At 38.6% G+C, this 13725-nt stretch overlaps 1 protein-coding gene across 3 annotated transcripts in view; it reads left to right on the plus strand.

Moving 5' to 3' along the window:
* The window catches only part of LOC106919069 (partitioning defective 3 homolog B-like), a 218251-nt gene that overhangs the window by 119859 nt on the left and 84667 nt on the right, over positions 1–13725 (plus strand). For all 3 annotated transcript variants that reach the window (XM_088002255.1, XM_088002260.1, XM_088002257.1), the window contains exons 18-19: positions 5443–5658; positions 9598–9826. In XM_088002255.1, coding sequence (XP_087858381.1) covers positions 5443–5658; positions 9598–9826 — 445 coding nt within the window. The remainder of the gene's footprint in view (positions 1–5442; positions 5659–9597; positions 9827–13725) is intronic.

Here is a 13725-nt window from a genome sequence, read left to right on the forward strand (position 1 = left end):
TGAACCTTGTGAACAAGACAAAAAGTATCCTGGCAAATAGTTCAGAAAACATTTTGTTTGTGGTTTTCATATCTGCTTTCAGACCAATAAAGCATTAATTTCAGACATTTTTATAGAGATTGATGATTCTCTTATAGTATAGAACAGGGCATAATTTGTACAGAGTCAGTTCAAATCTTAAAGGGATTTGGACACATCATGCAAAATCCACTTTTTAACGTTTAAGTACATTTTGTTGTGACTGTCTAAAGCATATTCTCTCCTGCTGCTGCATAGATATACTTTTTAGTTTTTTTTGAGTCTTAACTTTTAAGTCTGTTTATTTTTCTCTATTTCCTATTACATTTTCTTGCCTATTACATCTGTGGAACTGACAAATCAATCTGACAATATAATCAGTATTTCTAGTAAGGTTTATGTTAATTGAATGCAATTCCTCTATAACGCCAATATTTACCAAGAGTGACTGGGTTTTAGATTTAGTGTTTACAAACAAATATTCTTTATTCCTAATTAAGGGTTTACAGAAAATATTATAATATTTAAGCAGTAAAAAATGCATCAAAAAGGTTTTTCTTTTTGGTATCTTAAAAAAAGTTCCCCTAGTGCAAGCAGTGAACTGCCCAAGAATTTGACTGAAAACTCTGAAAATATTGGACAATATTTATCTTTGAAATTGTCTACCAATCTCCCAAATTGCTCACAAGGATGGCCAGTTGTTTTTTTGTTTTTTTACATGTTTAAATAGACTCACCTGTTACTTTCATGCACTTAAGTATGTTTTCTCGTCCAACACACAGTCCCACTTGCTCAAATGTGTGTCTGTACTTATGAGTAGACACTAGCCAGGTTTTTATAATGCTTTAACGCAGCATTAAATGGATGCAGCGCTCGTCTGCTGCTGTTGTAGTGCTCTGTATTCTCAGTTTTTCTTTCCTCCGACAGCTCTATCTGTCTCTGCCTCGCTCTCATTCCCTCTTTTCTTTGCCAACGCCATTCAGGCTTAGCGTCTGGCAAAGAGGCAGAGAAGCTTATAGGACGGACAACATCTCTCTGTGTGCATGTGTCAGGGGGTCCGTGTGATGCTGAGGGACGCTGGTGCAGCCTATTGTCTGAATCCGTCCCCGGTGGATGTTTGACTTTGAAAAGCATCACACACTGATGAGGCGCTGCCAGATTTGTGTCTTTGGAGAGCTGCATTTGCTCCTGGTCCCGCTTCTGCTTCCTCCTTTTCTGTGATTGTGTCTTCATTTCTTTTCGCATCTCCGTCTTTCTCTTTTTTTTTTTTTTTTTTTTCCTGGTGTCGTCTTGGTTTCCATTGTTTCCCGGTCTCTCCGGTTCTCGCAGACTTTGCTTTGGATTTAACCTGAAAGCCACCTTGTTAGGACTGATGCGGATTGATGGATTAATTTGTCTTAGGGAGTGCAGCTCAATTTGTTCGCCTGTGTCGTCAGACACTACACGATTCCGGCACACATTAGCTCCTCACAGCCGACATTAGATAAAGAATTCAAACAGCTGAACTAAGCAGTCGTGCTTTTCATTTCACCCCCTGTACATTATGGGCCTGTGAACACGCAGGTGTTCAATCCTGAAAGCATTCTCAGACTGCATGCTCTTTCCGTGCCATTTGTTGTGTGTTCATCACATGCGGATGCATCACTGTTTCTCTGCGTAGGGTTGGCCGCTCCTCTGTATATTGAATGGCCTTTGACCCTTATCCATCTCCCCCAGTAAGCTAATAAAGGTGAGAAGTAATCAGAAGATGGTCAGTGCTGTCGTTTCTTGCTGGCACAGTCATTCATCTCTCTTGGGTTTTATGTAGTGATCACTGACATGTGCTGGACCCTATTTTATATCAAGTTTGAGAGGAAGAAAGGCCATTCGTTTCCCTCAATTAACTGTCGGATAATATTTTGAGGGAAGTCGATATCTTCAGAATAAATGTACAGTTCTTCTGGTCTTTGAGATTGTGATTAATTGCCTGGCAGGCATAGTTGTGTTCAAAATAATAGCAGTCCGACATCACTAACCAGATCAATCGTTGTTTCTGTTTTTTATATTTATAGATGGTATGTTTTTTTTTTTCTTTTTAGCCGTAGTAGCATAATAGCAAACCAATACACCCAACAGCCATGACATGCTGCTGATTTTTTGCAGTTGACTCGTTAATTAAAAGGTGAATTTCCAAAATATTAGCAGTGCAGAGTTCAATCAGTGTGATCAGTTATTTTCTGAAAGAAAAAAAAAATCAATAAAAGCAAGTGCTCCTTGTTTAAGAATGAAGGTAGCCATTCCTCTCTCAAAATCTGAGCAAAATGACTCCATTGTAAAGTTAGGAAATTGTCCTTTTATTTGCAATGCATGACTTTTCAAGAAGAAGAAGAAGAATCTTCTTAAAGAAGTTTTTTTTTTTTCTTGAAAATATGTGAAATGAATCTCAAAAGTTCCTTTTTGGTCAATAATTTACTCCTCTGGACATTTTTTTTATTTTATTAACAATGATTAAAAGCTAAAAGTGGGTGATGCTAGAAATCTAACTGATTGATTGAAATCAGCAGAATTTGTAATTTATAGGAAAGTTTTTGGTAGCCTCTTTGCTTTTTAAACTTTTTATGTTGCTTCAACAATTATAATGCGGACATGTGGAACATCAAACTTGATTCCTGTTTGGAAGTTGAAAGCACTTCAGGAACTCTTCTCCACATCCGACACCATTACACATCAGATACACATCAGATACACATCAGATACACGTCAGATACACATCAGATACACATCAGATACACGTCAGATACACATCAGATACACATCAGATACACATCAGATACACATCAGATACACATCAGATACACGTCAGATACACATCAGATACACATCAGATGCACATCAGATACACATCAGATACACATCAGATACACGTCAGATACACGTCAGATACACGTCAGATACACGTCAGATACACGTCAGATACACATCAGATACACATCAGATACACATCAGATACACACATGCAAACTGTCAAATATTTACACCTAAGTCATTTCAAGTAAACAGCCATGTCATTACACTGAATACATAGTTCCATTGTTTATTATGCGAGGAATTTTGTGTATATGTCTTTCAGAACATTCCACAACTGGGTTGGGTTGTATAAGGAACGTGATGTATTTCATAAATATTAGCCTGTAACGCTGAGGGATTTCTACTCTAAAGACAGCAACGGCAGCTGAATTTTATCCCAACTAAAACACCAATCTTCTCCCTTTATTACTGCACATGTATAGTTAAGGAGATAAAAATAGTCCCGTCTTTATTTGGGGCCCCAGTGTTTAGTGCTCCAGAAGTTGGGGTTGTTGGTAAGTCTGCTGGCTTTGTAAGCTGAAGCCTGCTGATAAGCTGCTCCGTGGTGTAATTTTGACTTTGAAAGTAGTCCACTGCTTTTTCTGCCAACAAAGTAGCTTTGGGATCACTTGGCATTTTCTCTCTCTTTCTCTTTGTGGCTTTCTTTTTCCATTTTTAATTTATGTTTTGTTTGTAGTTGTTCTTTTCCCTTTTTTCCCCTCTATTTGTTGTTGCCCTATTATCGCTCCCATCTGTTCATTCCCAGGATCGGTGTCTCTGTTTTTCTGTACCCATCTCTCAGAGTTGTGCTGATCTTTACCCCACTTTCTGACTCTGCCGATCTCCCCCAAAACCATTTTGGTATCCTTGTCTTTCTTGTCATCCCTCCCTCTCTCTAAAAGCTGCTTAATACTATCTTTTTGCAGTTGTGCCACAGTAATTACATTTCTGACACAAATCCTGCTTCTCACAGCAGAAATGTTTGAGCGAGAGTGAGAGTGTGTGAGTGAATGGTCAACGATCTCCCTGTGTGTCGGGATGTAGGAAATGTTTTGTGTTTACTCCTTGATTAACCAACCAGACATCACGTGACTTGTGAGGAAAAACCCAATCCTTCTCTGGATTTCGATGCAGATGTCAGTTAACATGCTGGGAGTTCCTGAATTTACTCACAGTTGGTCTCCAAAGTTGAGGACTGAACCCTTTTTTTAAATAAAAAAAAAAAACCTCATAACAAATAACAAATTCCACTGCTTGTATTTCAGTGCATTTTATTGTTTTATGTAATGCATAAAAGTGAAATGGAAAGAAAAAAAAAACATTGTTTACAAATATTTTTTAGAAAAAAACAATCTGAAAAGTTTATCATGCATTTGTATTCAGGCTCTTTTACTCCAATACCCTTAAATAAAACCCAGTGATTGCAGTTGCCTTTAGCAGTCACTTAGGTATTTAATAAAGCAGCCTGCCTCTGAGTGACATGTGGAGTGTGTTTATGGATGAGAGCCTCACACTCTGTGGCCTTTGTCCGTGGCTTTGAGAAGCAGGCCTGCATTATGCATGTGCATACTTTTACTGTTTGTTATTACTCTTTGTGTGATTCTAGCTTTGGTTAATGGTTGTTTAAATAGATGTGGAAGTCACATCAGCCATCTCATCTCCTTCGCTCTCAGAGCTTTCTCTCTGTCTCTCTCTCACACACACACAACCATCAGTGTGTATAGGGAATCATTAGCTAAAGTGATGCAAGTTTAGCTATCATGAATCAAAGTGGCATCATATCGACAAGCTAGAGCCAGCAAGGAATCCAAAGTGTGTGGTGTGTGTGTGTGTGTGTGTGTGTGTGTGTGTGTGTGTGTGTTTGTGAGAGAGGATTACTAGTATTTTGAGCTGGCAGCTGACCCAGCTTTCCTCTTTTCGTCTTCCATTTTTCTCCTCTCTCTTTCCTGCCACCAGGGTTTTCCCTGGTGATATTCCCTGCAGGAAATTTAATTTTCTCTCCCCCTGTGTCGCCTTCTGTGCTGTCCATTTTTTCCCTGTCTCAGATATCATCAGTGTCTTAGATGTTGTGCATGGTACCAGTCCCGTCACCCTTATCCTTCTTTGTTAGCTTCAATCCACAAAACTTGATTTTATTAATTAAAAAGATGTTTTTTCACTCGTTTTTTTGTATTTGAAAGTGTAGCTCCACAGCATGTCTGGTTTCTATCCTGTGAATACTTCCAACATGCTTCTGTCATCGTAAAGCTCTTTATCAACCTCTGGGCTTGATCCCTCCCTCCTTTAGTAATACGTCTTTCCCTACACCAGACCTGAGATGATGGATAGAGAGCCAACAACTGTGAAGCCAACCTGGAATCCATCACAACCCCAACAACTGTACATTTCAGTACATCAGACTTTTTTTTCCTGCTCTCTGTTCTCCAGAGTTCAGCCATGTCATGTTCTTTTTAGGTTCTAGTCATTATCAACTTGGGCATTTACCCTAATCAGAGCAATGTTTGATTGCATAAGACTGAAACAAAGCATTTGCACTTTTGTCCCCATGGTATTTGAGTTCTTTGTCTTCTGTGACAACTTGTTTCTGGTTTCCACCAGCTCCATGTACGCCCATCGAACTCGGCCCAACTCTTGGTTTGAAGAAGTCCAGTTCGTTGGAGAGCCTCCAGACGGCCATGTCGGAGGTCAACAAGAAAAACGAAATGCTGCCTTTCCATCGCCCTCGCCCAAATATGGTCAGAGGAAGAGGATGCAATGAGAGCTTCAGGGCAGCTATCGATAAATCCTATGATGGCCCAGCTGAAGATGATGATGGTAAGAGTTATGTGGCAATATGTGTTTTTTGCCACATAATGTTTTGGACTTGTACAGTCAATATTTACTGGCAGCACTTTCTATTACAGCATTGTAATAATATGTATAATAATAATAATGATACTGTAATGTGCAGAGCAGCATTTAATTAGATGTTATTAACGGACTAATTGTTTGGTAATGGAATTTAATAACAGGTAGATATTATAATTTTTTTAAGTATGGTTTCACCTGAAAGTAACAGCTGGTAATAAAATGTTAATAATGTAGTATTATTTGATAATAATTATAATAATTGGGTAATATGTGCCTTCTGCATTAATATGCTGAAATTACATAGCACTCACAATGTCTAATAAAATGGACATTTATTGATAATATGTCACAATAAAAAAGAAAAACTTGTAAAAAAACTTGTAAAATAATTTTCTTTGGTACTTAAAATTAGTATTTTGGAAATGTTTTTTATTATTATTGATCTATTACTCACATAATTAGAGCTTTGTGAATCCATCAGCAAAATATAAGGTTGACATGAGATTGAAACTGAGAAAAGTCATACTAACAGTGACATGTGCATATTTAGAAAAGAAGGAAGCTTTTCTTTCACACTTTGCAAATTGCCACATCAAATCACAGATTAATCGAGATTTTGTTTTCAGCTGTTTAGGCATGAAAATATTTGCACAAGATTTTCTTTTGTATTTATTTAATTTAATTCCACCTTGTCTGAGACCAGTTTCATCTTTCTCCCCTTCACTGTGCTTTTCACTGTTGGAGGCTGTTCTTTTCATTAAAATGTAAAAATTTTACTCCAGCTTTGTTTTTTTTTATATATTCCTTTATTTAACCAGGTAAACCCCATTGAGATCCAGATCTCATTTTCAAGATGTCTCTCTTTTAGAGACATCTTCAGCCCTGAACTTATCTGAAACAAGTTTACCTTTGCCCAAAAAAGGCAGGTAAAAACAACTTTTTACTAAGTAAACGAAGAACATGTAAATTATACAGAAAATAATATAATGCATTTTACTCAAATTATTATTATTATTTTGCTTCTGATTCATTTAATCACTGTTACTTCCCCTGCTGCTGCTTTTTAACTTTGTCAGTGGGAAAAGTTGTTCGACTTCACTCTCTGAGATGCGTTTTCAAAGCACCTCATAGGTCCCCATTTCCAAAGTAACAGAGATTTCTATCTTTAAATTTTGCATCTAATCGCTCGCATTCATCTTCGGTGCCTTTAGGTGAATTTTTCCACCCGGTGATTGATGCATTCTCAGCTTACCTCCACGCGCGAGGCGTTCCTGGATCGCATTTTCTCCAACAAAGTGTGACAAGAGTCTTGCAGCAGGCGCCTCATGCCTCAAAACATCAACACATATTCAATTCCCAGCTGCATTATTAGCAGCTAACTCTTATCAGTCACCACCACAGTAATGAGTCGGCCTGTTTCAGATCACTACGCTCACACAGGATAAGAGTAATAGGGCATGTCAACACCACACATGCAGTGGCCACATCTGTCACCGTCTTTCTAACTGTTCAGCACTTTCAAAGTTGCTGATATTTGACACAGCGCACTTCTGTGAAGCACTGAGTATCTTTCATTCTTTGTATTTACTTCTTTTTTCCAAATGTGCGTGTCTGATAGACTGTTACTTTGTTGTCAGATAAGCTTAGTAGGTTTTAAAATTACTTTAATTGTGCATCGTCTACTGAATTTCACATGTTGTTTTCTCCTGGACAGAAGTGTTTGTTGTTTTACTTGAAACTGCCAAATGTATTGTCAAGGGCAGCGCTGTGTCATGTCTGCCAGAATGCCTGACAGCTTCACATATTACTACTGTCAGTGCAGAAAGATCCCCCTGGTTTGTGAAAATACTGATCAGATTCTGATATGAATTTGTTTTAATAAGATATATTTTATACATTAGCTTAGATGAGCATTTAATGCAAGTGCCGCCAGAGCTGTTTATATCAGCGGCCCAAGCAGGCAATGGCAGAGCACCTGCTTGGGTCGCTGTCGATCAGTATTTTGTACAGTTTTGTCACTCCAGCTTGTTCAAATGAACCATAGTAACCGAGTTTTCAACCCAACAAAAACATTTTTCCTGAGATGCCATCTGTCACCCCATAAATGCTGAAAGTCCTTCTACAGTTACTCCAAAAAGTCACTTGAAGCCAACAGACACACTGCACTGTGTTAAAGTAAACTCTGCGGTTGGGAGCAGTTAAAATACCAATATACAATCAGGCAGCAGCTGCAGCTCAAATCCTTTCGCATTCATTTGGCTTAGAAATTAAAACAAACAAAAAAAAGAAAATAGAATGGCTCTGCATTGCAGCTACAGTAAGCCTGTACAGAGCTGTCACAGATTTGTTTCATCATTTGATTCATGGGATTTCTCAGAACAGCTGATCAGAAGCCAGTTCTATCCTTGCTTTGTGCTGCTTCGGTAACGTGTCTGCACCGATTCAGACACGTTTGTTATTTAACGTGATGAAATCACAACCAGCACACACTTCGATGCGCATTGAAGACAGTGTGGGACAGATTTGCAAATAATGTTCATAATTAAGTCATGAAATAAGATATGTAAATAGATAGATGGATATATGGATACATGGATGGAGAGAGCAGGATTGATTTTGTAATGTTCCTTCCACATAATCCAGTAGTAAAAGTAACTACCGACTCAAAACCAAAGTTTCACTGCTGTTTAAGCTAAATAAAATAGCTCAAGATGATGGGAGACTGTTGAATGATTTATACTTGAGTAGTACAATCAAGGCTGCAAGGCTGTAATACATTACAGATTCTTTTGTTGCTATTAAAACAAGTTCATCATCCAGTTCATTTATTTCTTTGAAAATAAATTTTGCTCCAAGTTTGTCAGCTACCATGGTTGCATGCTCTGTATGGAGCCCTAACGTCTCCATGAGTCCATCAGCATCACAGCTTCCTCCTGAGGTTTTGAGGTGTTTTCCTTCTTTTGTAAGATCATCAGCCAAACTCACAAAATCTGATCCAACTTTTATGGCGACAAACTAACATCCCTCATGTCTTTGTTTGCGTGATGCAGTTTGGAGCCTTAGTGTCGGAAAGGGTAGAAGACTTTGACAGAAGCCAGTTTTATGACGTGAAGTCAGCTTTCTGTATTGTTATTTTTTATACGGTATTTTCATTTCCCTGTGGAGGTCGACATAACACATGTCGTGTCTTTGACATGTGTTACATGCGCTAAGTAATGTTTATGATTAGTGCTTTAGGGTTAGCATAACTAACTTGCCAGTTAGCAGCGCCCACCACTGATTTTAGATTTAAATGGATCACACATTTGGTCATTAAAATGTTCCAGAGTTTCACTCTGCTTCACGCTGCGGCAAGAAAAACACATGAACTCACACGAATGACACACACAGTTACTTTCTACAAACAGACAGTCTTCGTAATTAAACCTGAAGTTAATATCCACACAAAATTAGATCCAATTTGAAGTATCTAATTTGAGTTTGGTCATCTTTTTCCATCCGATGAATAGTCGGTGTGTTTTAGTGTGTGTTTGTGTGACGGATCATTGTTATGCATGGCCAGACCTTCAGCCTGCTGATGAATTAATGAGGCGTTGTAGTTTATTCTTTGAACCTCTTTGGGTTCTTATTTCTTTGAGTTAATTAGTTCACTGTGAGGTTGATAAATGTCCCGTCAAGATGTGGAGTGGAGAAACTTGAGTGCAAATCAGTTTTTCTTTGAATTGTTTATTGTTATGTTTGCTGTGGTAACCATTACATGGCCTTGATTGTTTCCTGTCACTCTGTGGGATTATGTGGAGCATAATACGAGCAAAACTGCTGAAGTGTAAACAACTTTTTTCTGCTGTTTCCAGCGTTCTTCAATCCACTCATGTCTTTTTCTCCTCCTGTTAAATCCTGCAGATGAAGGTTCAGAGTTGAGTTCAGGCCGTGACACTCCTGCTAGTAGTTCATCCCGCCAGGGACTCGCTGATCAAACAGAGGAGAAAACCAAGAAAGAGAAGAAAAAGAAAGAGAAAACCAAGAAGAAGGAAAAGAATAAAGGGAAAGGGAAAGAAAAGGAGAAGAAGAAAGCAGAAGAGACAGAGGAAACGGAAAAGAAGGGCAAGAAAATAGGCTTTGCTCTTCTGAGGTGAGTAGCTGGATTTTTTTCCATTTGACAGAGTTTCTTTGCTTTTTTCCAGCCTCAGCTGGATGGAGCAGCACTAAGCTGAACCGTCCTTTTTTCATTTAAAGAATGTTTTAAAGAGATCTCTGGCTCAGGTGGTAGACCGGTCAATCACCTGTCACAGGGATGAAGATTGATCATTTGTGTTCTCTCTCAACATTTAAATGTTCTTTTGAGCAAGGTACAGATCTCCAGAAGGCATGGATCATGTTTTCTTTTTTGTTACTTTAGATTACTTTGACTATACCATTTTAATCACAAACCAAAACCTGCCTGTTTTGGTTTGGTTGCGTTATAGCCTCATATAATGGCAGACATTTTTATTGATCACTTTTTATTTCATTGGGACACATCTTTGTAAGCTATCTGAAAACATTTCTTCTATATTGCTTTATATATACAGTTTAATCCAGACGTTTAAATGGAACGGGTTAATGTAGACCTTGTTTTACTGTGTGAAGTTAAATTCAGTACTTCAGAGTGGGTAAGTCAGGCTATGTTCATACAACAGATCTTGATGCTTAATTCCAATTGTTTTTTTTTTTTTTTGTTTTTGCGTGGTCATTCATAATACTAATTAAGTTCACCTTCAATCCAATTTATGACCTCAAAGTGAGCTGCTTGTGCAGAAAGAAAAAGAACAAAGCCATCACACAGCAGAGTACTGTGTATGGAAGCAATAACGGATGCCGCCGTCTATTGATCGATTTTGAAGTTGTTGTTCAATTTGTTCCTGCAGTAGTTGTAAACTTCTGGTTTCAGCTGTTCCTACCTTGCAGGGACCATGCCCTGACGTTCCCCTTTAAATTTTCTCAACTTTTGGCTGTTGTTCAACACAAAGGACACTTCAGGAGAATGTTTTTATTTACTGGACAGTATGTCAGAGTTGTGCTCAATGCAGCAAGCTGACTCCAGCTGACAGCAAATCTATTCTTAATGTGAAAATTGTATCCATAAAGTCTGTCACTGAAAACTATGTGCACAGTTTTCTCTGCCTCACACTAAAGAGACAACATAAATGCAGAGGTCTATTTTTTTTCCCTTGTCAAGCTTTATCTATTGCTCCCAGGTACAGGCGAACTACTCTTAGTGGTGCCCCAGTTTCCTTAAGAGGTGGTGAAAATTATCTGCGGGAGCTATTTTGTGTTATTAACTTTAACACTATCTCGCAGTGTGAATGCAGCCTTCATAGAAACACAGCATGAATGGAGCAGAGTGTTTCAATGAACAGTTTGCGCTTTCAACTTAAAAAAAAAAAAAAAAAAACTACCCCATAACAGTTTTTCTGTTTCTTTTCTTCACTGTGCTCGTTTTTGAAGTGGGTTTTCACATGACCATTACATAGATACCGATCTTAAGAAAAACACTTGCATGCAATTTGATACTCAAAATATAGCTGCAGCCTTTCAAAACAGGCTTTCAAAAGCAATCCGTTTGAACCAGAACACAGAAAAACACTTCCAGATTTCAAAGTCCCTTTTTATCACAGTGATTTCATCTCAAAATTACATGTTATTTAAAGTGAAATATTGGACAATTAAACTAATGCGAGCAAATTTAGTTTAATTGAATAAGTTTTCATGCGCTTTTCTGTAACAGTGCTTGCTTCTTTCTCTCATAGTTTCTCTCATTCATATTCTGAGCTTTAAGAATTCTGAAGCTGCATACTGACCGAAACATGGCCGTCCTCATACGCTGACAGGTCAGGCAAGGGGAGCATTGATCAGAGAGATAGCATAGATGTGCCTGACAACTCTGAATAAGCTGCAGAGACCCATAGCTTAGATGGCTGAACCGATTGATAGGACACGTATTAGCTGTACCCGCCGTACATCAGGTCTTTTTGGAAAATGGAAAGCCATTGTTGACAAAAAGTCCTGTTTACAGTTTTATCACAAGTTTTCTCACTATGTTCATCACACAATTCAATAACACGTGTTTCAGCTGAGTGCAGCTTGCAGTTCAGGTCACATCACGCTGATAGGACGCCACAGCAGCCAATAAGTTGTTTTTTTTTCTCTTCTTTTTTTTGCTGTGAATGTCATTGCAAAGAGTGAAAAATATAGTTCAGTTTTGTCAGCCATGCTCACAAAAATAAACTGTGACTTATAAAAATTGGTCGCAAAAAAATGGCTGCATGATAGTCAAAGACATCAGACATAAACCAGGAGTTTATCATGAGCTAAAAGCTTGTTTAAGGACTCTTAAGAAAAAAAAAAAAAAAACCTTGATTGCAACACCGATTTTACACTGCTACAGACATTTCTTTTTTCTTTTTTTAGATTTTCTAATGTATAAAGGTTAGATCAGGGGTCTGCAACCTGCTGCACCAGTGCCTCAAATTGCTTTTTAGATCTTCCACATAAGCTGTCAACTAATATTTTTAAATACTAATAACAAGAGCAAGTTATCCATTTCCTACTTTTCATTCCATTAGGTGAGAGACTACCTTTCTTTTTAGTTGCATTATTTTCCCAAACCATCCCCTAAAACAGGGGTCCCCAAACTACGGCCCGCGGGCCGGATCCGGCCTGCCACGTCATTTGGTCCGGCCCCCTGAACAATGCCAGATCCGGCCCGCCTGCTCATACCAGAGAGCATTCAGTGTTTTTTTTCATATATTGTATTTTCCGGTTTATATGTGGATTTTTCTTCAACCACCAGGGGGCTTGAGCAGATGTGAAACTTACTTTCCCTCAATGGAATATATACTAGTCAGTCACCGTTTCACTCACGGTTTTTTCCATTTGCATTCTGGGTAAAAATCTATCTAAAAGTTCCCCCCCTCCCCCGCTCGACAGTTTCAAAGACAGAACAGCCCCCCCGTCGACAAGAATTTTCTAAGGTTTCTTGCTCCAAAAACTAAGACCGGCCCCCGACCAGAGAAAGGAACAGCCATGTGGCCCTCGCAGGAAAAAGTTTGGGGACCCCTGCCCTAAAAGGAAATATAATCCCCTTTTTTCTTATTCTAACAACATGTTTTTATTTATTGCAAGACCTAAAAACAAAAATAAAACATTAGCTCTTTGAAAATGGCAAGAGATTTGATACAGTAGTCATCAAAAATGAGAAGTTTTCCTCTTTCAAAATCCCATGTGACATTTGGTGAAAACATACCTTTGCACTGTAAAGGTCCTCCCTGCATTCATTTCTTTCTCTTTAATCTAGTTGAATTACTTGATGTACCATGAGGTGTATTTCTTCATTCCCCTCACATAAATTTGATCGTCTTAGGAGGTTTTACGTGCTCCAGAGTCCAAAATAGGTTATGGCAGCAGCACCAACCACTTTTGTTGATGACCGTTTTCTCATGCTACATGCATAAATGACATTTTCGTCTTCGAACATACACCTCCATCTTTTCTCCTGACTACCTGTTTTCCCATCACACTCAGCCACAAGCACTGTAAGACACCATATATGACATCCAGTGATATTTTTAGACCTTTCCTCTACACCTCATCACTCATCACCATAAGAGTGTCTCGATAAGAGCCTACTGATAGTCTCAACCTTTCAATCCTCCTCTCTTCTCTAGTCATATTTCGGTATCATACCTCACCCCCCTCTCTCCCTCTGTCTGTCAGCACCCACCTCTCCTAATCTTTGCATCATTCCAATTTTTCTTCTCCATCTGCTCCCCTCAGCTCCTGCTCCCGTATCTGCATTTGATTGCATGTAATGGTGGTAGACTGAGAAAGCAAATTGGACCTATTCAGTATAGTTCAATCCAGGCAGAGCTGCTGATTTGTCATATTCATCTGAGGACACCTTTGATTGGCCTAATGGTCTGGAGGGGTGGCAGTATGGATTACTCAACCGTACTCAGTTGTACTTGGTCTTATTGGAATATATGCTAAAAC

The sequence above is a fragment of the Poecilia mexicana genome, unplaced genomic scaffold, assembly GCF_051168715.1.
Source record: "Poecilia mexicana isolate PSO_F unplaced genomic scaffold, ASM5116871v1 scaffold_2, whole genome shotgun sequence".
Classification (NCBI taxonomy): domain Eukaryota; kingdom Metazoa; phylum Chordata; class Actinopteri; order Cyprinodontiformes; family Poeciliidae; genus Poecilia; species Poecilia mexicana.